The sequence below is a fragment of the Cydia amplana genome, chromosome 25, assembly GCF_948474715.1.
Source record: "Cydia amplana chromosome 25, ilCydAmpl1.1, whole genome shotgun sequence".
Classification (NCBI taxonomy): Eukaryota; Metazoa; Arthropoda; class Insecta; order Lepidoptera; family Tortricidae; genus Cydia; species Cydia amplana.
In genome coordinates, this window is record NC_086093.1 from 5,260,977 (window position 1) to 5,286,902 (window position 25,926).

General features: G+C 38.6%; 4 protein-coding genes across 5 annotated transcripts; 1 reads left to right on the top strand and 3 right to left on the bottom strand.

The window, feature by feature from the left end:
- Window positions 1–88: 88 nt before the first annotated feature.
- LOC134659690 (eukaryotic peptide chain release factor subunit 1) lies at window positions 89–14,606 on the bottom strand. 2 transcript variants are annotated; one of them, XM_063515377.1, is made up of 9 exons: window positions 14,120–14,605; window positions 11,189–11,364; window positions 10,551–10,789; window positions 9,821–10,051; window positions 9,041–9,196; window positions 6,853–6,953; window positions 5,814–5,907; window positions 4,974–5,121; window positions 89–257 (listed from the first exon to the last, which is right to left on the bottom strand). In XM_063515377.1, exons 1-9 carry the CDS (start codon window positions 14,200–14,202, stop codon window positions 172–174), a joined length of 1,314 nt encoding a protein of 437 aa, XP_063371447.1. In that variant the 5' UTR covers window positions 14,203–14,605; the 3' UTR covers window positions 89–171. The 2 variants fall into 2 exon arrangements, with proteins under 2 accessions (XP_063371447.1, XP_063371448.1); XM_063515378.1 differs by lacking the exon at window positions 89–257 and adding an exon at window positions 3,194–3,450 and having other exon boundaries at window positions 14,120–14,606.
- Window positions 14,607–15,218: 612 nt separating this feature from the next.
- On the top strand, window positions 15,219–16,593 carry LOC134659788 (uncharacterized). Its single transcript, XM_063515491.1, has 2 exons — window positions 15,219–15,820; window positions 16,363–16,593. The coding sequence occupies exons 1-2, from the start codon at window positions 15,275–15,277 to the stop codon at window positions 16,516–16,518; spliced, it is 702 nt and encodes a 233-aa protein (XP_063371561.1). The 5' UTR covers window positions 15,219–15,274; the 3' UTR covers window positions 16,519–16,593.
- A 494-nt stretch (window positions 16,594–17,087) lies between these two features.
- On the bottom strand, window positions 17,088–19,191 carry LOC134659691 (nitric oxide-associated protein 1). Its single transcript, XM_063515379.1, has one exon. It carries the CDS (start codon window positions 19,189–19,191, stop codon window positions 17,098–17,100), a length of 2,094 nt encoding a protein of 697 aa, XP_063371449.1. The 3' UTR covers window positions 17,088–17,097.
- A 2,124-nt stretch (window positions 19,192–21,315) lies between these two features.
- On the bottom strand, window positions 21,316–22,932 carry LOC134659575 (RNA-binding protein 45-like). Its single transcript, XM_063515239.1, has one exon. It carries the CDS (start codon window positions 22,845–22,847, stop codon window positions 21,384–21,386), a length of 1,464 nt encoding a protein of 487 aa, XP_063371309.1. The 5' UTR covers window positions 22,848–22,932; the 3' UTR covers window positions 21,316–21,383.
- Window positions 22,933–25,926: the final 2,994 nt, after the last annotated feature.

Below are 25,926 nucleotides of genomic sequence, written 5' to 3' on the forward strand. Positions count from 1 at the left end.
ACAGGTCGAATTTTTCCAAGTATATGCACTTCTTACTGAAGGCTTATGGCGCCCCCTATGGCTTTGTGGTTTCGTTTACAGACGTTTCTGTTAAAACAAAGTTAAGTTTGAGTATGGCTGCTAGAATAAGGTTTACAAGTAGTCAGTTGAGTGGATGGTGCGACGGACGGCCTAGTAGTCGTCGATGTCGTATATGTTGTCGATCTCCTCGTCGTCCAGCTGCATGGATTGGAAGTCCACCTTGTAGCGGAGGAGCCCTGCGGAGACACTAATGTTAGTTGACGCCCATCATAAATACATATTGAAAGTTCAAATTACAAATAAAATGTATCAGCAAATCTATTAAGAGGTAATTTTTGTTGTTCATCCATTATTTTGTGTTTGCTGTTTCTAGGAAAAATATAAGCTTGACGGACGGATAAAAATATTGAAATCATGCTTTTAACAGTGTGTAACCGCTTTAGTCCTACAGGCAGCCATGTGAAAATTAAAACAATATAACAACACAACATAAACTGATACCTTTATAATATATTTTACACATAGTTGAAAAGAATGGTGTAATTAGAATTTAGAAGATTGTAGATGTTCTTGCCAGAATTAATTTAGAATTAGAAAAAATAAAACCTAACTAAGCGCGAAAAACGGTTGGACATCATAAATTAAAAAACACGATATTTTATTCATTCGCTTTTATGTCCAATTGGCCTAGGCGAGCGAGGTTTGCACTCTGCATAGCATGCTGTGGCAGGGTGGCACCTCTCAAAATTCAAGTTTATGTCTAAATAAGCTGATAAAACATTAACAATGTTGGCCACACTCAATATTACCTTTTTTCCAAGTTAGTATGCATGTAAAAATAGTAAAACACATGGAAATTATGAAAAGTTACGGCGATATAGATTTTATTTTAATATGAAGTGAACACTACTTTAAAATACATATTTTTTGTTTTGTTGTTATGATTTTTAGTTTTTGATGTTTACTAAAATTAACCAATTGTAAAATGTATGTGTGATTTTGAAATTGTTTTGCACACAACAATTTTACTTACGCCATAGTAATTCGAACCTGGAACTGTGTTCTTAATGTTCTCATCCATTTTATGTTCTCGGCTAGGAGTTTAAAGTTTTTCTCGTATGTTTGTACTTTTTACAAATTAAACACTCATTGTTTATGTTATTGATTGTAGCAATAGTTTTTTTTTCATTTGTTTTTGGTTAAGTATATAAAATAGCTAATATTATGTAAAATGCAGGGAACTATTTGTTTTAATAGATAGTTAAACGAATTGTGGTTGCCGTTGCAAACGTTTTTATTACCAGAAAAGCATACAATTTTGTCAAACCGTTTTACAATATCTTCTTAGACCTCACGAGTACATTCTAAAAATTATCATTATTCTTTAAAATTATAACTAAGCGGGTCTAAAATTAAAACAGTTTAAAACCTAAATCTATGACTAGAACATACCAAACTTTGGGTAGAATTATAGTTATATTTAGGAGTTATATATTGGGGTAACTCTGGATAAACTATAGTAATACAAAATATATTTTATAAGCCATCGCGATCTTCACTGGTCATGCAGTGTATGCCTTTCAGGCGTCTATATTCGTAGGTTAATATGTGAATGCCTGCCCTGATGAAACGAAACGAATGTATTGTAACTACTAACAACTATTATTATGAAAACGAATGAATTATAACTTTATCTTGAAGCATTTTTGTTCGTAGCATGGAGTCACGCAATAAAAAGGTCAAACCTATGTCGAGATGTCAAACCTACTAAGTCTGCTGAAAATTAAGTTCTATGACAAGGTATACTATAGTAATATACCCTAATTTGTTGAATCAATGCTAAAAACGGGGCAGGCAGTTGGTGTTTCGTTTATTATATATTATGCGTCTATGTTACTATTGCTATTTAATGCTGAAGGCATTGCATGGTTTCAAACAAAGGTCATATATAAGTTTATAATATATAAATACATCAGTGTCACGCCAGCGGAGTGTCTACAGAAGAATCTATTTTGTCGACGGGTCGGCAGATGCTTTCTCAAGATCAGAGTAAAAAAAACGCTTTTTGTAATTCTGTGACGCAATCATAGGCAGGTAAATCCATACAAAATTACGTTGGAGCTACCCCAGACAATCTTTGTAGTAAGATGTATTACTAAAGTCTATTTTTTTATTCGGTAGACTAAAATGACATTTCATAGTATGAAATGTTATTTTATGTTCATATTATGAAATGTCATTTTAGTCTACCGAATAAAAAAATAGACTAGTTTACCAGTCTTGTTTTTTTTACACTCAGACTCAAAGATTAAAATGTGTATCCGTGTACAAATATCAATGCGGTTTTCAAGTTTTATCTCACAGATGGCGCTGTTGCAATATTGTTGGATGCTCTTAAATTTAGTGATATCACGGGTGACACTTATCCCGCTGGGTGACGTCTAAGGTCTAGTACAGGCAAAAGGGGACGGCGAAACAATATAATACCGAAATTGTATCAAGCCTGGGGTGGGATGGAAAGCGAGGGAATATTTCCCGATCGTAACCCGCAATAAGCAACGAAGTTCAATACAGATGGAACTGATTTTGAATAAAAATATAGACCAATTTTGTTCTGGGAATAACTTGAAACTCATGATGAAAAATAAGTATCTTTAAAGTATTCAATGTTTACGTGGCCAAAAATCATTACACATCGTCTGCAAATGTAGGTTATGATCAGAAGCGACCACCACAAGGAAATATGTTTCGAACATATTAAATTACCTTTTTTTACGATATTAGGTAAAGACATTTCAGTCCAAGGGAAAATTACTCAAAGCAACATACTGTACCATAAACTTCTGTAATGAAAATATTGAGGGTAGGAATCACTTGTTCTCTGAATACAGTTGTTATATTTACTACAATATTTTTGGATATTGGCAAATTATTTTGAAGTAGAACATATCATCCTAGTGGTGGTCATAACTAAGGGTTTCAAATACTGCAAGCATATTTCGTTAGTGATTCTATAAACGTGTTATTTCGAGTCCCACACACACTTGGAGCGATTTACACTGACTATATTTAATATCAAATAAGGAATATCGTAGTTATCAATGTTTATTTAAACACTAAACCAATTCTACTCAAAATAGGTACTGTATGATATCAAATTTGAAGCACTAAGTTTGCCAAAAAACTTAGAATGTTTATAAAGTTAGTGTAAATCTCGCCAAAATACACAGCCTACAAAACATTGATCACTATAGTACTCTGTCTCAGTAAACTGGATACATTACAGTGCGTTTAACGCTCGTAGTGTTGTATAAAACGACAAGGTACCAAGTGCAACGTTTTGAGCTGTTTAATAGTCATCGAGGTCGACGTCATCCAGCGGTTCGTCCAACTGAAGAGATTGGAAATCAACTTTGTATCGAAGTATGCCTGTTTTACCCATTTTTAAGGTAAAATAATTGTTTTTTTTAGATACATTTTAGTATTTTATTAATCATATTTAGAGTTTTAGACCACATTTTCAAGTATAAAAAAGTTTATTGTATATTTTTTTATTGATGGATGTTTAGAACGAAATTTATTAAGTGTTTCAAAATTGGGAATGTGTTTATTTTTTACCAGATATTGATTGATATGTCAAAGATTTTTTGGAGTTTTTTTTTTGTTTATCAGAAGTCCAGCGTTGTTATCCAAGCAGCAGGAAAAAGAGAGAAAACATAGATTAGTATTAGCAGCAGGTCAGGTTAGACATAAGCATATAAATATAGCACAACAATTTACAGAACTTTACATCAATATGTACAAGTAGGTACAAGGAGCGGTAGACTTTTCATTTTTTTTCTAACGGTTACTGTAAACTGCTATTGGTATTTAGCTTGGGTAAAGTGGAGTTCAATTATTATCTCTCGCTCTCATTTCATAATTTTGTGATGTGCACATCATACTTAATGTTCTGTTTACTTTTCATGTCTGTATATCGTTAGGTGACAAGCAAAAGTCACTAAGTACCTCCACAAGTTAGTACGAAAAGAAGGTTGACTTTTGTTTAAATATTTTATAGTAATTAGTGACTTTTGCTTGTCACCAGACGATATGTTCCTACATGTTTGTGATTGTCACGAAGAAACGTCTTTTTTCTGGCAAACAGTGTAAACAAACAGTTTACCTTCTTTACTTTGTAAGGATGGTATTCAATCTGTCCAATATCTGGGTCCAATGTCTCACATTTTGCTTAATGAGAAAGAGACACAATTCACATTGGACAAAGAAATTGGATAGGTGGAATACCATCCTAATCCGCACTTTTTAAGGACACCCATTTTAAGCATGCTCTTATCAAAAGGGGTACCTAATGATCGCCCGACCAATTTTTAGCGTATTATCGATTCGCTGACAATATTTCACCGAACATCGTTTCGCAGCTGTTTCGCAGTCATCAATTCGTAGATGTAGCTTTTCACATTGTTTAAATTTTCTTTTGGACTCCACTTTACCCGTAAAGTAGTATAACCTCTAGCCTTCACGTATGTGCGTAATACGTCAAACCTTGCCAAGCAAAATGAAATTTTATTTTGTCAACACAAAGTTCAAATTAGAATGGAACAGGAGACCTTTTTATAGGTCTCTTGGGCGGCTAGAGCAGCGGCCGGCAACAGGCGGCCAGCGGGCCGCATGCGGCCCGTGAACCCTTCACTTGCGGCCAGACAAGTAATATTGACAAACGACAATGTCTGATAAAGTCATAAATATTAACAAAGTGCGGCCCGCGTCAACTTCGTTAACAACTATGTGGCCCTTGGCTGTTAAAAGGTTGCCGACCGCTGGGCTAGAGGATAAAACTAATGCGATGTGTGTACCATCGCCCACACTGCTAACTGTCCATCGGTGGACCTTACGCCTTTTGTAATAAGGTCCACGGATGGACAGTTGATAGTGTTGGTGTGTGTACTGACCGCCGATGCCTCCGAAGCCGCGCACGAACTGGCTGCCCTCCTGGCTCTTGTCGGTGATGATCTCGAGCGTGGCGCCGAACGACTTGTAGTTGTTGGCGAGCCACTCCAGCAGCGGCTGACACTCCACCAGCTCCAGCTCCACCCCGCTCTACAAAATCATTAGTTTGCTTATACTTTTAAACGCCAATGACGGATATATCCGCACCGTAGGTTCAACGCCAAAGACCGATTAATCGGTCACAGGCCACAGAGCAACTTCGACCTAAGCGCATATACATAAAGTTCAACATCAGTTTTGACACTTTAATGATGTGGCGTCTGAGTGACAGCTTTTGTGTTTGACACGGCGTGGAAAAGGTTAACCCTTAAATGCACGGACGACCACGAGTGATCCTATAAGGGTTCCGTTTTTTTCCTTTTGAGGTACGGAACCCTAAAAAAAGAGTTTTGTTCTATGAGAGTACAAGAATTAGACACAATTCTATGGATTGACAGGGCAAGCTATGCTGGCGCCATCTGAAAAATACTCCCAGACCGGCCAATCCCATTGTAGGTATAGATAGTGGGAAAGAGAATAGATTTTATAGAGAGTTGCTGTCATGGTAAAATATGTAGCCACAGTCTGTAGCCAAAGGTAACGGCGCCACCGTTCGAAAAGATTGCACCATACCTTTGGCCTATGCTCGGCTAGACGGCGTTACTTTCAATATTTACAAATTAACACATATCAGTGAATGAATAAGGATCAAACTCAAATGGCGTACTAACAGTTTTAATCTTCTGTCAAAAGATGGCGGTAAATTTACTGTGGCTACACATGACAGTAAGTTACTGGCTTACCTCTTTGTCGGTGAAGTGTGACTTGTCCTTTTCCTGCTCAGGCGTCAGATGCAAGATGGTCTCCTGGTTGGTTGCATGCGACTTGAGAACGTATCTGCAATTACAAAAAGTATTATTGAACAGTGCATATTTATTGAACAGTGCATATTTTATTTTATTAATCACTAGCGACCCGCCCCGGCTTCGCGCGGGTTAACAAATTATACATAAACCTTCCTCTTGAATCACTCTATCTATTTAAAAAAACCGCATCATAATCCGTTGCGTAGTTTTAAAGATCTAAGCATACATACAGACAGACAGCTGCAAGCGACTTTGTTTTATACTATGTAGTGAAGTCGCCTTTCATAAAACATGGACTAATTTTTGTCCTCCTATCCCAAAAATCATTTCAGCAGTTTGGCTGGGAGAAGGTAACACAGAGAAACAAAGAGACAGAATTACTTTTGCATTCGGGTGGATCGACTTTTTCTTGACCTTTATTTTAGAAATGGTGAGTTCAATAATGAGTAATTTTTATTGGTATTCTTGTGCCTTATAAAGGGTCAGATTATATTAGGTCACTCTTCAAACCATGATTTCACCAAAAATGGTTTCATCTAAATTCACCAAACATGTATTTTTGTATTAGTTACATATATTCAAAATAGAAAGCTTTACGTTTATTCTAACAAACTGCCGTCACGATCTCGACACATAACTCTACAACTACCCAGAAGTGGTTTTAAGTCTGGAAAAATTGAAGTCTAGGGTCTTTGCCCAGCTGTGGGATACAATAGTTACAATACATAGCCGTGACCAGAGGCTATTTACTGGCCGAGGTGTGTATACTTTTTTTTGTCTGACGCACCAATTTTGTTTAGCGCAGCGGGCCGAAAATTGACGCTTTCTGGCCGGAAGTCAGAAAAATGTGGCTTTCCATGGACCAGGACCATTCAGAATTACTTCTGAAATTTCAGTTTAAATGGTCCTTATTGCACTTGAAGCATGAGAAGCCTTCTGTGCTAGAAAGCCACACATTTGTGAGTTAGCATCTCACCTCTGGATGTCGAGGTTCTCCCAGCAGATGAGCGTCTCGACGGCGCCGAGCTCGAGCGCGCGCAGCGTGTCGTCCACGCCGAAACAGTACTTGCCCGTGTCCTGCAATGTTCGTATACAAAACAAATATTTAACTTTTTTATAATAATCATCATCTTCCTCGCATTTTCCCGGCACTTTGCCACGGCTCATGGGAGCCTGGGGTCCGCTTGGCAACTAATCCCAGGAATTGGCGTGGGCACTAGTTTTCACAAAAGCGACTGCCATCTGACCTTCCAACCCAGAGGGTAAATTAGGCCCTTATTGGGATTAGTCCGGTTTCCTCACGATGTTTCCCTTCACCGAAAAGCGACTGGTAAATATCAAATGATATTTCGTACATAAGTTCCGAAAACTCATTGGTACATAACTTTTTTATAATAATATAAGAATAATAATTAATATCTGCCCTAGTGATGACCCACATATGCCATCAGATAGTTTAGATTTTAAAGGCTCAGCAATACGACATACAATAACTGCAAGGCCAATGTGGATAATTCCGTCATAGGGCCTATTCCGTCCACAAGCGTATATTTCTTTGATTTTCAATCGTAGGAAAAAAACATCTGAAACTAAAAGCAACCGCTGCTTGGTAGATGAAATTATCAATTTTGTTCGTTGTTCGAGAAAAACGCTAGTAGACGGAATAGTCCCTATGACGGAATTAGCCAAATTGACTTTACTGTATTTAGCCTATTTAAAGTGCATTGCATAATCTAATAAAACATGGTCTTCTCTTCCCAGAGTGACACAAGCCTACGTCACAATAACATTGCTACTTTATATAGCGCTATTGTACATTATTATATAGCGCTGTCGCATGATGACGTAGCATGACGTAGGCTTGTGTCAGTCACGTGGTCGGAAGACAGTACCAGGCGGAGTATATTATGAGTAGATTTTTAAGTTAACTTTAGTTATCTATCTAATACCTTTAAACGAGCAATTCTTGTTTATTTATTTATATATATTTTTCGGCGATCTCGGAAACGGCTCTAACGATTTCGATGAAATTTGCTATACGGGGGTTTTCGGGGGCGAAAAATCGATCTAGCTAGGTCTTATCTCTGGGAAAACGCGCATTTTCGAGTTTTTATATGTTTTCCGAGCAAAGCTCGGTCACCCAGATCTTAAGTTTTAAATTGATAAGATGTACTAACAAAATATGGACCATGTTTGTCTGAAATAAATGCATTTTTTTTTATTATTATACAATGGTGCATTGTAACCGATAACCACGAACACGAGACTAGATAGACGCTCCACATACGTCAAACTATTTCCTCTTACATCAGCGGCGAATGACGCCGCGGCGACCTTGACTCGGGCACAAATTGTTATCATGCCATCAATCAATATGCAGCGAGGAAGTTCGGTCGACGATAATAAACTATAGCACTGCTAAATATGGTTGGTCATTCACACATTTCCAATAAAGAGAACTTCCAACAGTTTTTATATGTATGTTATGTGCAATTATTTATACAATACTAGCCTCTGCCCACGGCTTTGTCCGCAATAATTCACATTTGTTTTAAACTAGCGACCCGCCCCGGCTTCGCACGGGTTAACAAATGTAGTGGAAGCGAGAGACCCGGAAACCTGACCCCATCACCATGTGGGATATATAGCTTGGAAGAGAGAGAGAGAGAGTTTTAAAGATCTAAGCAGACAGACAGACAGACAGCGGGAAGCGACTTTGTTTTATACTATGTATAGTTCGTTTTTTTTAGCATTAGAAAGAAGATAAGCGATCTTGACATGTCTTTTTATTAAAAATCACCATTGAAAAATAAGTCACAGCAAATATGTTAGAATTATAAATCATATACCATCTTTTACATTGTTTTGCTTTCATAAGTAATATAAACTATTTTATTTAAAGCGTATTTCAATATTTTTCAATAAAAAGACACGTCTAGATTGTTTACCTTATTTCTAATGCTAAAAAAAACGAACTATAGTGATGTGTACTCATTATTTTTTCCATATTGTTAATAATTATTATTGTATTAGAATCGAAATTCTCTGGTCCCAAAATGAAAATTGCCTTAATTTTCCCGAGTTTCCCGGGAACTATTTCAGCTTTTTTGAAATTTTCCGCAATTTGCACATTTATAGGAGACTGAATGTGTAGAGTAACAAACCTGCGAGATCTCGTCGAAGTAACGTCCGATGAGTTTCTTCTCCTGGATAAACTTGACGTTCTGCAGAGACTCGGCCGCCAGCTCGATGGCCTGGTTGAACCCGTTCTCGCCTCCGTACGACACGTCCACCAGCTTTATGATCTTGGCTTGCAGGCGCTGCAAGACAAATTTGCTGTAAGTATACATGTTACAATAAACAACATGTACAAAAACATTTTTGAGGCAAGCTTTCATCGCTGCAGTTTTCATTCAACTAAAGGCTTCGTCACACAGGCGCGTTTTCCGGGCGGCGCGTGAGCGGGGCGCGTCACTTTTAAATAAAACGCTCACGCCTCGCCCGGAAAACGCGCCTGTGTGACGGAACTTTAAAGGCAACTGAGCCCACATATGCAACGAATACAATTTGAACCCTGAAATTTGTATGCTTGGAAACATACTTGTCATGTGTATGATAAAGGTTTGATAAATAGATGTGATTTTTTTACATGCAGGGTATTTCTCAGTGGATCCGTCCATCTGGACGTCCTAGGTACCGCGAGTTTAAAAAAATCTTAGTAAACTTGGCGCCGTCGATTCGACAGAAACGTTTCTGGACAGAGAAGCACCTTTGCTGTGGAGGCCAAGTTCCAGAGCAGTAAATAAGTAAGCGCCACTTGCACCATCACACTAATCCGGGGTTAACCGGTTAAACCGTTAACCCAGTGTCAAATTGTACTAGTAACCATGGTAACTCCAGGTTTAATGGTGCAAGTGGCCCTAAGTATAGTAAGTATGACTCACAGGATCAAACATGTCGGACTGACTGAGCTCCGTCTTGAAGTCGGCAGAGCCGGCGAGGATGAGGCCGGCCACGTTGGGGCGGTCGGCGCTGATGAACAGCTGCGTGGCCACCTCGGCCACCTTGCGCACGTAGTTGTGCCGCTTCTCCATGCGGAGACGCGCGAAACGCAGCGCGGACTGACCACCGCGGCCGTGCTTCTTCGGCAGGTCCACCGTGAACTTGTGAAGCACCTACAAATTGAAATAAATTATAAAGATTATATGATATAGCTTGCAGTTTGCTTAATAATGGCATAATGGTATATCCTCATGAAGAGGCTCAAAGTGACACAAAGAGCTTATGGAACACAGTATTTTGGTACATCTCTCTGCGATAGAATCCGAAACGAGGAGATCCGGCGACAGACCAAAGTAGTAGACATCGGTCGACGGGTAGTGGCCAAGTATGGCCAATACTCAAATGGGCCTGGGCCAGACACATAAGTCGCAGAGATGAAAGGAGATGGAGCAAGCGTGTCCTAGCGTGGAGGCCTCGTAAAAAAGACTAGATCCCAGACCTCCAAGAAGATGCGAGGATGACATCAAAAAGATTGCAGGCACACTCCGGAGGAAAGAAGCAGCTCGGTAAATGTATGTGTGTGTCGGTAAGTTTACGCGATTAAGTTCCGTCGTTGTGAATAATAATTAAGTGTAGACGTGCCTAATTAATACACACATCTACTACACTTACCTCTCTAGTGTTGCCCTGCAGCGTACCGAACAGCGCGCCGTTACCATCCATGACGATGAACCCGAACTTGTTGTCATCAGCCAGCAGCGCCGTGAGCGCCTCGGTGTGGAACTTGTTGTCGCACAGGTACAGCGAGGTGTTGATGGGCTTGAACGGCTCAAAGTCGATGTTGACCTTCTTTTCCTTGCCCTCTTCGGTGACGATGGTGCCGCAGTAGATCACTAGGCCGTTCGGAGGCACTGTTGGACAAATTAGTTATTAATAAACTTATGGGAAGGAGTAGTTACAAATATTGCCCTAAAAAATATAAATGAAAACTTGTGTCAAGCAATAATCTTGGTTATCAATCATTCTGATAAGTTTCTTTTCTATCCATATTTTGTAACTAGATATTTTCTTTGTTATACCAGAATTACCAGGCATTGGCCGGCATAAAAATTAGTAAATTCTGAGAACTTTTTCGACTTTTTGGAAACTTTTCGCAACTTTTCGGCCGACATGTTGGCTGTATACCTTTAGTGTAGAGCTTGAGGCTGTGCTGTACGGAGGTGATGGCGCAGAGCACGGACAGGCGGTTGACGCGCGACTTGATGTTGGACGCGGTGCCGAACTGCTCGGCCGACATGTTGGGTGTATACCTTTAGTGTAGAGCTTGAGCCTATGCTGTACAGAGGTGATGGCCCCGAGCACCGACAGGCGGTTGACACGCGACTTGATGTTGGACGCGGTGCCGAACTCGTCGGCCAACATCTTGGACACGCGAGAGATCTGGTCCTTGGGCGGGATAATGAGGGATATCATGGATGTGCCATTGCTGGAATGAGAACGGCACCATAGTTATTACAGCGATCAAATTTTACAATTAAATACTACTATGAGATGCACAGGTCGCCTGATATCCATTTCTTCTATTATCAACATTAATAATATGCTATTCTTCATATGTAGTTATTTATAGAGATGCAACGGATAGTTGTTTGGCCGGATACCGGATATCCGGCGTGGGCACTGGCCGAATATCCGGTATCCGGCCGCCGGATATTCGGCCGGCGGAACTATACCTATATTTTGAGTTTTGCAGGCGCGCGTCGTGCAGGTTTCGACCTGTTTCATAGTGAACGTTCGCGCGGACACATTTCTAGGATCGTAACGAGTTTATCATGTCATTACGTAGTAAGTTCGTTTATAGTTACAAGTGCGCGCGCGTATTTTTGTGTAAACAAATAAGTGTATTGTGTGACATTGTTTACGTATTCATTTCTATCTACTGTGTCGTTAGCATTATGACCGTGACTGTTTATTAGATTCCATTTTTTACCCCAAAATGTGTTAATTTTACTATCCGGTATCCGGCCGGATACTAAAATAACGGCCGGATAGGCCGGATACCGGATAGTAACCGGATATCCGGTGCATCTCTAGTTATTTAACTTGGTTTACATGAAAAAGGTAAAATGAAACAGGTGAGTCTGCAAAGAACAAGCCACATTTTGAGGAAATAGTAGAAAATGGGTTCATTCTACTGAATCAGGAAGCCATAGAAATAAAAAATGGAAGGATATATTGTAAGCTAACCCTATACTGCACTAAATTTGTTGCCATTAACAGGAAATCTTTATATTGATGTGAATCATATTGATAATGTGCTTTCAATGTTGTGCAATAAATTACTAATTTTGGTTTAAGTTAATTACACAATGTCATAAAATAGTTGTAAATCAACTTTATCTAATGAGTTAAGTAATCTACATAAGGCATAGTACATTACATACTTAGGGAGGTGAATTCGTAAATGCTCCAGATTGCAGGTGTTTGTGGCCCGAACCGAAGGTGAGGGCCATAAATATGCGATCTGGGGCTTTCGGAATTACCGCCCGTGGTTTGTCTAAAGTTGTTCTCGCGTAGCGGGAAGAAAATCCCACTTACGGGCCTAGGGTGACGTAAAATATTATTCATAGCTGATAATGTTGTATTGAGACACATTGTGTCACTTCAAGGTAACATACATTGCATCAGGGAAGTAAATTGCATTGACATTGTAAAATGTTGAAATAGTGCAGTGGTTATCAACATTTTATCTACCACACCAACTTTTAAAAAAGGCATTATCATTTCTACGACAGTAGGGCATTTTGTGCCCCCTTTGCTGTCTTGATCCATCCATCAGGAGGGGCACAAGCCCACTTAACTACCTAATGTCACTTTGAAAACATAGAATTTGGTAAATTTCTGAATAATTGTTATTAATTGTGCCATATTTCTACTATGATGGTATGAAATCGTAAGAGTATCCCATTAATGATTAATGAACACTGAAGTTCCATCATGAGATGGTATTCTAGGGATTATATCCGTACTGCGTAGATATTTCATTGAAGAAATTTGAACTTAAAATTAAATTGCATAAGGTTCAAATTTCTTCCATTTTTTCCCGCGAGTTATCAACTTCTTCCCGCCCAGTACGGATATAGTCAAACAATTTCAATTCTGGTCCACTTTGTACCTTCTCACAATAACAATTTACATGAAAGCCATGCCAAATCTTATGTAATTTCCATTATGGATCAGAATTTAAATTGGTTGACTGCATGTTGATAAAATAATGGATAGTTGCAATTTTACTGCTGCAAAATACTTTATGCATAAATATTCAATACTAAACATAAATATTTTAATTCTCACTATAGTTCGTTTTTTTTAGCATTAGAAATAAGGTAAACAATCTTGATGTGTCTTTTTATTAAAAAACATGTTTTTAAAATAAATAACGGCAAATATGTAACAATTATGAATCTAATACGATCATTTATATTCTTCTGCTTTCATAAGTAATAGTTACTGATTTCCAAAAAGCGTTTTTCAATTAAAAGACATGTCAAGAACGCTTACCTTCTTTCTAATGCTAAAAAAAACGAACTATAGTTTTTATGAAGATACAACATGGTATTGTAAACTTTAACAAAGAAAAATTGCATTAAACTAACAATATTTTGTACAGTCAGCTGATTTTGAAAAAATAGATGTAGGATCTCAAAATTTAACTACCTAAATATAATAAAATTTGCTGTTACAAGTGTATATATTATAATTGGGTTGTTTATTTTTTACTATTTATGGTGCAACAATATAATTGATTTCTAATATTTTTAAGACCAACTGGAAAATGCCTCACAGATTTAAGTCAAAAGGGTTTGACCTGTATTTGACTTAAAATAATAATCAAAATAGGTTGCATTTACAGGCAACACAAAGCATGACTCAACAATACAAGTTCATTGGCTTCTTCATGAAAATTCCCATTGAAATTAATCATATCAGCAATTACTTGGATGTTTGTTTGGACTTGTCACTCAGGTGACGAAAATCGATCGGCGTGCGTATTGTTGTATGTATAAATGCGCATAGTGCTTCTATTTACGATGCGACGCGTGTTGAGGTTACCTTGCGCATGCAGAGAGACGTGCGCATGTCACTGACAAGTGACGCAGCCTCGCTGGCAGTTCCCAACGTCCATGCAGCCAAAAAACCCAAAAAAAGTTAATAATAGCCAATAAGCCCATAGAACTCACCCCCTGGCCATCTCCAAACTCTTTATGAGCTTCTTGATCTTCCATATTTCGACATTACGATCGGCGGACGACTCTTCAGACATCTTGATACGCGACTTATAAAACGATTACACCACTAAAACACTCCGAATAACGGACAATAATAAATAAAATAAATAAGTCTTTAAATACCCCACCAAACTTTAAAATTAATGATTAACGGGAAAAAGGGAGCCCGACTCGCGGTTCAAACTGCTAAAATCCAGATCGAACCGGACGGACGAGACACCTCGCGACTCCGTTCACACACTTTCTAGTTCACATTTACGTCCGCGGTCACTCGAACTTTTCTTCTAGTGCGGGGATTCTTGGATTTCTTCTTAATTCGATTACCCCTAAGCATGTGGGACGCAAAAATCAGTCATTACAAGATAAAAAAGATGACGTGACCAAACGATCGAACGAATGCCTCGTCGACCGTCGGAGAAATGAAAGAAAAATTTGTTAGAATTGGTTGCCATAGACAAAAACATATGATGCTGCCACTAAATTTAATTGATAATTACGTATAATAATTGGTGTACAATAGTGTAAATTGAGAAACTATATACAAATATGAATAATTAATTTGATAAGATTATTTGGAATCTAGATTCAAGATAAAAATAAACATTATAAATTTGTTTTTTAAATCTTGTAACACTGGGAATGTTTTTTTTTTCTGTGGCTCCAATTGATGGTCCAAATTAAGCGTTAAGTTTGTCTTTGAAAGATTACATAAGTTAGCTTAAAACTAATTTATTTTATTTCAAATGTAAATTACTAATGACCCGAAATAATTAAATAAAACGTGTTCTATTTGTAATTGTTAAATTTTATTTTATAACACCAATGTAGTTTGCAAACCTTGGAATGTAAGTCTTATTTGGACCACGTTCTCAAGAAACGACATTTTATTTTTACATTTGTTCCGTTTCCGTCAATGCTATTTTGTCAATTTTGCTTCTATTGTTTTGTGATAAAATTAAATAAATACAGTCTTTGAACCCTATAATTCAATTAAAATATTTATTGGAAGGGCAAATATAACGTTTCAATTATATTTCTTCGTACTTGAAGATCGAGGTACGTGAACTACGTAAAACTTCATAGCAACTGAAAAAGAAGGCCCTGAAAATGGATCAAACTCAAACCGGAGCCAGTCAATTTAGAGCTCATCTTCGCACATCAATAAACGTTGATGATATAGCAAATATGACTAGAATTCTTGATCAAGAACTGTTAGATTCTCAAAACACTTTAAACGAGATTTCAAACATATTCGGATCGATCAACGATTTTAAAAACAGCAATTTATCAGTTCACAACTTGGATAGAGACGCTGTTTCAAAATTTTTAGACGCGGAGCCTTTAAAACTGGTAACGCCAGACTTTGGAGGCATTAAATTTGAGGGTGAAGTTGATGAAATCTTGGCAACTATGAAGAAATATGCTGATAATTTAAAAAAGAATTTACCTGTTGTTGAATCACAAACAAATAAGGAGGAAACAGTTCATAACTCGGAACCTATTGATGTTAGTCAGTATGCTGCTAGTTTGGAGCAACTGAATAAGCGCCTGGCTCATATAAGGCAGAACCTGAGGCAAGAAGTTACTACAAAGGATTTGAAAATGGAAGAAAAGTTGGAAACATTGAATCAGAATGTTAAGCTATTTAAAGAGGTATCTAATCACTACATATTATTAAACAAAGCCCCCTGCCGTGTCTGTATGTTCTCACCAACTGACTGGGCACTGAGTAGAAGCAAAAGACTGAAAAGAAAGAATCATGGGACTTGTGAGATTTAATGTGACAGCCAAAGTAGCCAAATATAACACACCTTTGTTACCATAGAAAGAAGGATGTGTAATGTATTTCATTGTGCAATATATGCAATATATATATTTGGTAATTTCGGCTGTCATTATCTATTTGATACTGACTATACAACAAACCATACCATTAACCCTTTAATTGCCAGAGTCTGATATATAAGACATTACATATCCAGCTCATTTCGCCACAGCCTGATAAATAAGACAAAGATCTGATTCGGTTTTTACAGCACATTTATAACTCCCTTAACTATGCCAACCTTACTCTGCGTGGTACAATTACTGTCGGTGGCGACACGAGCATGCTCAATCAAAAATTGCTGGCGGTTAAAAGGTTAAATTAAATATGACCTGTAATAAAAGTAATACTTAGTATTTTTTTATTTCAGATGACAGAAGGCAATGCTTTGCTAAGCAAATGCAGTGCAGAAAGTGATGAAAAATATCAAAATGGACACGACTCAACAAGCCAATATGAGGAAATAGTCAATAAGTTACTGTCTGGTATCAATGATGTTACATATTTAAGGCAAAATAAGGGTTAAATAGGGAAATAAGTTAAAAAGATTTTTAGGAATTTTGTATCATATACAGGTCTACTACTTAACACATTTACTGCAAGCAACACCTCGCTGTTTTCTATATACGGGATTTTGAATGTTGCCGACTATGCTTGATGGCACTGCCCTGAATGAGTTAACTAATGTTTGGCAATATTATGACATATTAGTCATATTTATTGTATCTTTCCCAACAATTTGATGTACCTATAATAAAACATGTTATAACATTTGATTTATTTATTTTACAAAAAATAACATTCATAACCCTCTTTCGGTATACTACACAATCTCTTGTTTTGCTTTGACAGTGCTGCATTACGACTATATTTAATAATCTGAGGGCTACCGCCAAAACCAAAGTTCACAAATCACGGTCATCTTTCTCTGTCACACTAATTACGACTTAATTGGTGTAAAAGAGAAAGTTGCCCGCAATTTGCGAATTTCGCGGTAGTACTGATACTAAATAGAGTAAAGCATTTATCCTTACGAAAAGTAGGTGTTTGTGTTAGTGATTCATTATAAAGATTCTGACATCTTGACGGAAAACCTAGTCCGTTTTTAACTTTGTACATTATCTTTATCAGAAAATATTTTTCCTATCATATACGCCGGCGTATCTCTCAATCTTTTACCCTTCAGGTTTATTGAATATGGCAGTAATGAAGGATATCGCCTAAATATACCTTTGCCTTCAGGCGTCCATGCTGTTGCCACGCAAATATCACCCTTTTTAGCATTCACAGAGACCCAGGCTATGGATGATAGTACTATGTCACCACAGCAGATCTTAGGGCCTTCTCCCGTAAACTCCAATACTTTTTTCTCCATGTTGGGCCAGTTTTTTAATCTCTCTGTCCCGCCTGATGGTACCGCAAGCAATTCCGTACCCAAAAACGTATTATACACCTCGTCAGCGTCTTCAGTTTTCGTCACAGTGATAGGCAATTGATCAGAACAGAAGATTGTCAAGCGACACGGATTCTCGCAATCTGTCAGGTCCAACCTCGCAAGTCCGGCCACGAAGATTGTTGAGCCCTTGTGCAAATAATAAGTCTGCGGCCGTATCAATCTCTTAGGTATGGTAGCTAATAACTCTTCTGTAGTTAGGAGAGACAGCGCTTGGTCTGGATGCACTACTCCAGGTGTATCATAAAACCATTTGCTGTTGGCAAATAACTTGTCTTTCTCGTCTAAAACCATCATCCTTCGCTTCTTATCAGCTATATTGTCCTCTATGCCGTCTTCATAATCCATTGGATCTGAAAACGTTCTACCAATATGGCCGATCAAAGATGGCATCTCGCGGATCGTCTGCCCCTCCAACTGTGCTTTTCTTATCTCCTTTTCTATCTTCATGAGTTTGGACTGCGATCTTAACCGGTTCGCTCGCTCAAACATCTTCCATCCAGACGGTCTGTTAATAGGGAATTTTAGCAGATTCAAAGTTGTCCCGGGCCATCTGCTAACAGTAGCTCTTTTGATTATGTCTACTGCATGAACTTTACAGTAGTCTGACTGTAGTAAAGCATTGAAAAGTGAACTTTTCCCAACATTAGTGCATCCAACCAAAAAGACGTCGCCTTTATAAAGCCAAACTTTGAACATGGCCGATATTAAATCTTCAACACCGTAACCTGTTTTAGCTGATATAAGAGACACATACTTAATATTAGCCTCGCCTAGTTTAGTCTTGCCTATTTCTTGCATTAAAGAGTCCTTGATCCTTTGCAGATATCCTACACTGTCAGCTGGTATTAAATCAACTTTGTTCCCCACTATAATAATAGGTCGATCGGTTCCTATGATATCGACAATACCAGGCCATATTGAGCATGGAAAATCGAGCAGGTCTACCATAAGCACTACTAATGATTTTCTATGCCTGATAGATTCCAATAGTTTTTCGTACTCTTCTGGTTGCACTGTAATGTCTAATGCTATGTTGTATTCTTTTAGAAAATGGCACCGCTGGCATTCCAAAGTCTTGAGCTCAGTGTCGTTTCTTTGCTTGAAGATTTCACTTGGTAAGTATCCGGGTATAGCTGGGTCACTGCAGTGCAGTAGAGCTCCGCAGCCTCCGCACTGTGTCAGACTAACCCTCGCGGTCGGATCTGGTGTTCCATAGTTATGGCTCCACTGACTATCTATAGTATCTTCTTCCAGTTGACTATCGTCAAAGTATTCATAATTCGTCATCCATTTATCTACGTCTGTTTTTTCTTTAGACTCATCAATTTCGTTAGATTCTTTTGCAATAGCTTTACCGATTTTGGCAGTGTTTGAAAAGGGCAACTGAAAAGCTTTTTCTGGTTCTTCTACGATAACATTTTCATCTTCTTTCAACAATTGTTCTTCTTTGACAAAATACTTTAAAGCCACAGGCAGCGGCGGTCGACTCTTTTGTCGATATTCAAGTTCTTGTTTTTCTTTCGCCTTCTTAACATTCCTTATAAAATATTTAAATGATCCCAATTCTAATTTGTCTTGTTCCAAATAAGAGTTGAACGTGATTTTGTCTTTATGTTTTTCGAAGAGAGTTTTGAAATCCCTTTCTTGTTTTTCGGCCCCCGTGGCTGTGGTTTTGGCGTGGTTGAATCTTCTGAGCAAAATATGTCGTCGACATATTCTTGACAGTATGTGAGTTGGTATCATTTTTACCTGTAATAAAATTGACAAAAAATTAGTGCATAATAAGGGGTGAAAATACATTTTCTAACAAAGAAGGTAAATGCGACATATGTTTGTAAGTATTGTGTGTTTATCATATACACGAATAAGTATTTCAATTTAAGATCAAAATAGATTGAGATTAACTGATTTAGTGCGGCTAGAATATGTGATTTTTTTTATACATCAGCGAACACGATAAGTAGGCAGAGTTCGTTTTAGACTCACCTTTTTATACTTCCTTTACATACCTATATTTACATAATTAAAACAAGTATTTATTTAAATAAGGAAAATATTTATTAAACCTTTTACAATTTAAAAGATGTAACATTAAAGGTACAAGTTGTTGAGGGACTTTTTCACAATAAATCAGTAATACGATTTTTTTAAAGCCTTTACTTACAACATATTTGTTGTCCCAGAGGCTAAGATAAAAGGTAAAGGTAAAATTTTTGCTACTACAAATGTACAAATGTATATTAAAGATTAAAACTAACATTCAAGGCCTTAAATCTACTACATATTAACCTACATGAAAACAAAGTTTCATGGAAATAAAAAAAGTAATGGATAGCTATATTTATTTTGTTTAATAATCGAAAAAGGATAAGTATTCGGATTTCGGATAGGACTTCATAGTAGTGTTGAGTCGCTCACTCGTGAGGCACCTCATTTGTACCACTCATTTTGTTAATTTGTCGCAGTACTTCGTACCGCAAAAATGTCTTACTTCACTCCTCTATTCATTTTACTCATTTACTCGCGCGTATCACAAACATCTCTTGCCACACAAATTATTCACACACTTCAAATTCCAAAAAAACTCTTATCCGTTCAAATTCACTCGCGAATCTTGCGACCCTCAAAACTCATACACTGCTCATAACTCGCAACAGAGTCCCTGGATCGCGCGAGGCGCTAGGTGCACGCCTGCTCGCCGACACTCAAAACTCAAATGTCTCAAATGAAGAAACGAGTAATGATCCACACTGTCAACTGCCGAACTACAAACCTTATTGCAACGACAAAAGGTCCACCGAGAAATGCGTTGAGTTTGTACCACTCACCGCCTCTCTATGACATGAACCCCTCAAAAATCCTTTTAAAATGAAACAATGAATTAGAAATACCCAAAGAGCTTCGCGTCACCACCGAAAATACGTTAACAATTAAACACGAAAGACAACAAGCGTAAGTGCTGCAAGCTTTCATACATCTTAAAAAAATTTTCGCTGTTGGAATTAATGGAAATAGTTGACGCTGAAAATATGCTAGTACCTCACCTCATTTGAAGTAAGACATTGTAACACCTCATTTTAGAAAATGAGGTACTCATACAAACTCATTTTAAATTGATGTCCTACCCATCAGTACTTCATAGAACAAAAACATTTACATTGCATTACCTAACTTCAGGTATTTTTTGTAATACAAGCAAAATGGATTAAAGAATGAATTGTATTTTAGTGAAAAATTAACTTATGCAATACGTTGAGAATGAAATCGTTATTTCTGAAAGTAAAACAGGGACGAAAAAACAATAAAAAGTCTACTAAGTTGCGTTTTCCTCTATAGATATGGGGTTACAACAAGAGAGGTCTAGTCTAGTTTGACTGTCTTTCTTTCACTCGTATTTTCTTCGTCGGTGTGGGGACCTCCACCATCTATTGATTATGTTACGGTACGGCCTCACCGGAACTGGTTTTGTCTGAAGAGACTATTGTAGAATAGTTAAACACTTCGAATGTCATTGGATAAGACGGTCTTAAAACTGGATGCCGATTCACACGCCGCTCCGGGACATCAGAGGGCCTACCGCGAACCACGTTCGACGTGTTGCCTCCCTGTCACACTTACGTACGAATTTACAAGTGCGACAGAGAGGCAACACGTCGAACGTGGTTCGCGGTAGGCCCTCTGACACTCATACACTGGAGCGACGTGCGAATCAGCATAAGTATGTGATAACCGCGTAAGGATCGGTTGCACAAAACCGTCTGTCACCGTTAAAACGTTTGTTAAATTATATTGTATGGTACCTATATTTCTCAGTTCACTGTTGTCTGTAAAATGTAGTTGGTGCAACTGGGCCTTAATCACTTTCTTGTTTAATCGTCTCTATGCTGCGGTAAACTATACTCATTAAACCACTAAAGTGCTTTTAAAAATAGTGTTTAGTCATCGTCCCTCCGAGATCTCTTCCGTCTTCCGTCCATTTCATCATCGTCATCTCTCGGCGGTTTCTCGTCGGCTTCCAGAACCTTCATTCTGATCCCGTTCACCGTCTTTCCATGGAGACACGCTATCGCATTATCGGCGGCTCTCCTGGACCCGTACTTCGCATAGCCATAGGTTTTATTAGATAATGTCGACACGTCTATCAGGTCCCCGAAGCGGCAGAAGATATCTCTTAAGTAAGCGGGCGGCGGCGGGTGAGGATGGAATACTATGAAGCAACGCTTTGCAACCCTAGCGTCACGATCGAGCATCGGCTGCGATGGCGGCAGAGAGCTCCAAAAATCATCTAGTTGAGGACGATCAACACGGGTATCAATGTGCTGCTTAGTCTCAACTTGTATGGAAGTGGCTTGTTTAATTAACGACGACGCTTGAGCTATAGCTTCTGCTAACCCCATGAGGTTGGGGCTCGGACCACCCCCGTCTAGAGACTTCTTAAAAACGTCGACCATATTAGTCAAGTCGTTGGCCACTTTCTTTAACTGATTCTCCGGTTTCACAGTAAGAATTTCGCCTGAAGGGAAATGATAGTTGTTGATTTTTTCGACGGCATACGCTGCCGCGGAGGCGTTTGCGTATGTGACTAGCGCTTTTGAATAGCCGTTGTAAGTGTCGACGGAGAACTCGAACTCTTGCATTCCTGGTACTATGTTGAAGAGCTGCTCGAGAGGTTGCTGTGGGACTTGAGGGCTGCAAGTTACAGTAATCGAGACATAGCCGTCCGATGGGGTATTTATCATGGAACTCACGGAATTTTGGGGGTAAACCGGTTGCGGATAGAACGAATTTTCGGGTCGCATAACCGGCGCATAATAAATCATCGAATTGTCTTGGCTTTGACCGCTTCTAGTACGTTGCAGCTCCTCTTTAGGTGTTGCGAACATTGGTCTGTACTTGCGATCGCACCCTTCATACCCCTTCGCAGCTTCAAGGAACGTCTTGTACTGTACATACGCGAAACCTTTGCTTTCTTTAGTGGATCTGTCCTTGGGCATCTTAACGAATTCCACATAGCCAAACTCGGAGAAGTGGCCTTGTATGTCGCTCTCTGATGCTTGCCTCGGTACTTTGATGAACAGGCGCCTGTATTTATCCTCGCTGACTACGTCGGTGTCATGTTTTTGATTAGCAACCATGACTTTGAGAGGTTTAGAATGCTTGTCGACTTTTTTAAGATGGAGCTCTTCAATGGCGGCGGCGGCATTTGAGGTTTTGTAGTATTTTATATAGGCTACGCCTTTACCGGTTCCCGTGTTTCGATCTCTGGGTATGTAAAGGTCTTCGATTTCGCCGTGCTTTTCAAACAGAGGTCTGAGGTCGTCCTCATTGAGTTTGCCGCAGACGACGAAGACCCTGGAGTAGGGAGGGTTGACTTCCGTGTGATCGTCCCGGAAGGCCATGTCTGCAAACTCTGGCGTCCGGTCAGTTCAGGTCAAGCTCAGTTCTCTCAAGCGTCGTCAAACTGAAATAGACAGGTCTGTGAGTCGTCGTTGTGTCATTGACTATAATACTACGTGTATTGGCTATGTGCTGGTGCGGGAAGTCAAACTCTAATCGATCATAAAGTATGATGTGCCTTCAATGTAGTCTAAGTTCATTTTTAGGGTTCCGTAGCCAAATGGCAAAAAACGGAACCCTTATAGATTCGTCATGTCTGTCTGTCTGTCTGTCCGTCTGTCTGTCCGTCCGTATGTCACAGCCACTTTTCTCCGAAACTATAAGAACTATACTGTTGAAACTTGGTAAGTAGATGTATTCTGTGAACCGCATTAAGATTTTCACACAAAAATAGAAAAAAAACAATAAATTTTTGGGGTTCCCCATACTTCGAACTGAAACTCAAATTTTTTTTTTTCATCAAACCCATACGTGTGGGGTATCTATGGATAGGTCTTCAAAAATGATATTGAGGTTTCTAATATCATTTTTTTCTAAACTGAATAGTTTGCGCGAGAGACACTTCCAAAGTGGTAAAATGTGTGTCCCCCCCCTGTAACTTCTAAAATAAGAGAATGATAAAACTAAAAAAAATATATGATGTACATTACCATGTAAACTTCCACCAAAAATTGGTTTGAACGAGATCTAGCAAGTAGTTTTTTTTTAACACGTCATAAATCGCCTAAATACGGAACCCTTCATGGGCGAGTCCGACTCGCACTTGGCCGCTTTTTTGTCACTTTGAATAGGTACAACAAAGTGAGTGAGTGTCATTATGACCGTCATATTGTCAGTTGTCATAGGGATTTTATGTTAATTTTAACATATCCGCACTCCGCCAATGCCATGCATATTGCATGGTTAGCTTGGTCCTACTCTAAACTAGTTAGCTGAGCTGTATTGGCCGAGTTCATGTAGGTAATATATCGTCTGTCCATATTAAATGTCTACTGCCAAATAATTGATGTCTTTCAATAGCGCCCAGCAAAGTCTCAGTTGTGCACATAGCCAGTACAGTCAGTATCAGGGATGTTGCGGATGCAGATTTTTTGACATCCGCGGATGCGGATGCGGATGCGGATATTTAAAGGCTCACATCCGCGGATGCGGATGTCAAGATTAGGTACTTAGAAAACGTCAAATATTACATTTTTAGTATAAATAATAATAATAATAATTTGAGTCTATATACGTCCCACTGCTGGGCACAGGCCTCCTCTCATGCGCGAGAGGGCTTGGGCTATAGTCCCCACGCTAGCCCAATGCGGATTGGGGACTTTACATACACCTTTGAATTTCTTCCCAGATGTATGCAGGTTTTCTCACGATGTTTTCCTTCACCGACAAGCTAGTGGTAAATATCAAATGATATTTCGTATATAAGTTCCGAAAAACTCATTGGTACGAGCCAGGATTTGAACCCGCGACCTCCGGATTGAAAGTCGGACGTTATATCCACTCGGCCACCACTGCTTTGCTGCTTATTTTTAGTATATTTTTATTTAAAAAAAAAACGAAACGTTTAGTATTTGAGCAAGAATATAGGTGCGTTATATTTAATAAACAGTAACTTCGCCGACTTTTCTGGATCTAGACGATTTCGTTATAGGTAATGAGTCATTACCTATAACTAATGACGAAATTACCTAGCACTTACGCCGCCGCTAAGACGTTCCTGTACCGACTTGTTCGACATCCGCATCCGCATAAGCTCCGCATCGATTTTATGCGGATGCGGATGTTGAAAATAATGCGGAAGTTCCGCGGTTGCGGATGCGGATGCGGATGTTCGCAACATCCCTGGTCAGTATCAGAGTAATAAATTATAATAGTATATCTCATGGTATAATAATATACTCCGCCTGGTACTCTCTTCCGAGATTCGCGAATGACCTAACTGGCACTTGCCTACGTCATCATGCTGTTTACAGGTTCTCAAACTTTAAAATGTGGGAGAATTTTAACCAACAGTGAAAATTATTTTAACGGCATTAATTTTAAGTTATTCATGTAGAAACATAGTAAAATAAAACAAATCTATACTGCACTTTTCACTCCTACTCTTACAGTTCCGAATAGAGCAGCCAACCATTTTCGTAACAAAACATTAATTACGAAGTTTACGACGTGAAAAGTTTGGAAAACACTGCGACTGCTGACACTGAGCGAGAAGGAAATAACAATTAACACGCGTTCGACAAGGACGGTCGGTCAGGGACAAAATGGCGGATTGTCAAATGTGACAGCGCTATCCTGTGTTGCCAGTAGTGTAAACAGAATTACCCGAACGTCTGAAATTTCTTTCGTGAATCGGAAGATATTGCTAACGAATAATTAAAAATGACGTGTTATTGTAAAATTTAAGATAAAATACATATAAATGAAAATTATTAAATTATAAAGAAATAAATTAACTTATTAACCATAGATATAATGTACCCATGTAACATGTTATGTTGAAATAAAGTGGCAATGTTATTGTGACGTAGGCAAGTGACACTCTTATACGAAACAAAACTTTTGGAAACAGACTTTCATCAAATAGGTAAGTAGCAAATACATATTATATTACATATGATTACATGAAAGTCCCAATTCTGTATATGTGCCTGTTATCATTATATTCGTAAATCGTGTTTTTTATAACGACGTTATTGTGAAGTGCTGGTTGGCTAGTGGTAAGAGCATGCGAATTGCAATCTGGAGGTCGCGGGTTCAAACCCCGGCTCGTACCAATGAGTTTTTTTTTTAACTTATGTACCTACTAAATATCATTTGATATTTACCAGTTGCTTTTCGGTGAAGGAAAACTTCGTGAGGAAACCGGACTAATCCCATTAAGTAGCCTAGTTTACCCTCTGGGTTGGAAGGTCAGATGGCAGTCGCTTTCATAAAAACTAGTGCCTACGCCAATTTTCGGGATTAGTAGCCAAGCGGACCCAGGCTCCCATGAGCCGTGGCAAAAAGCCGGGACATGTGAGGAAGATGAGGCCTTTCAGAATTTATGGACTTGCTCTCGTATACTTCATTAATTATAGA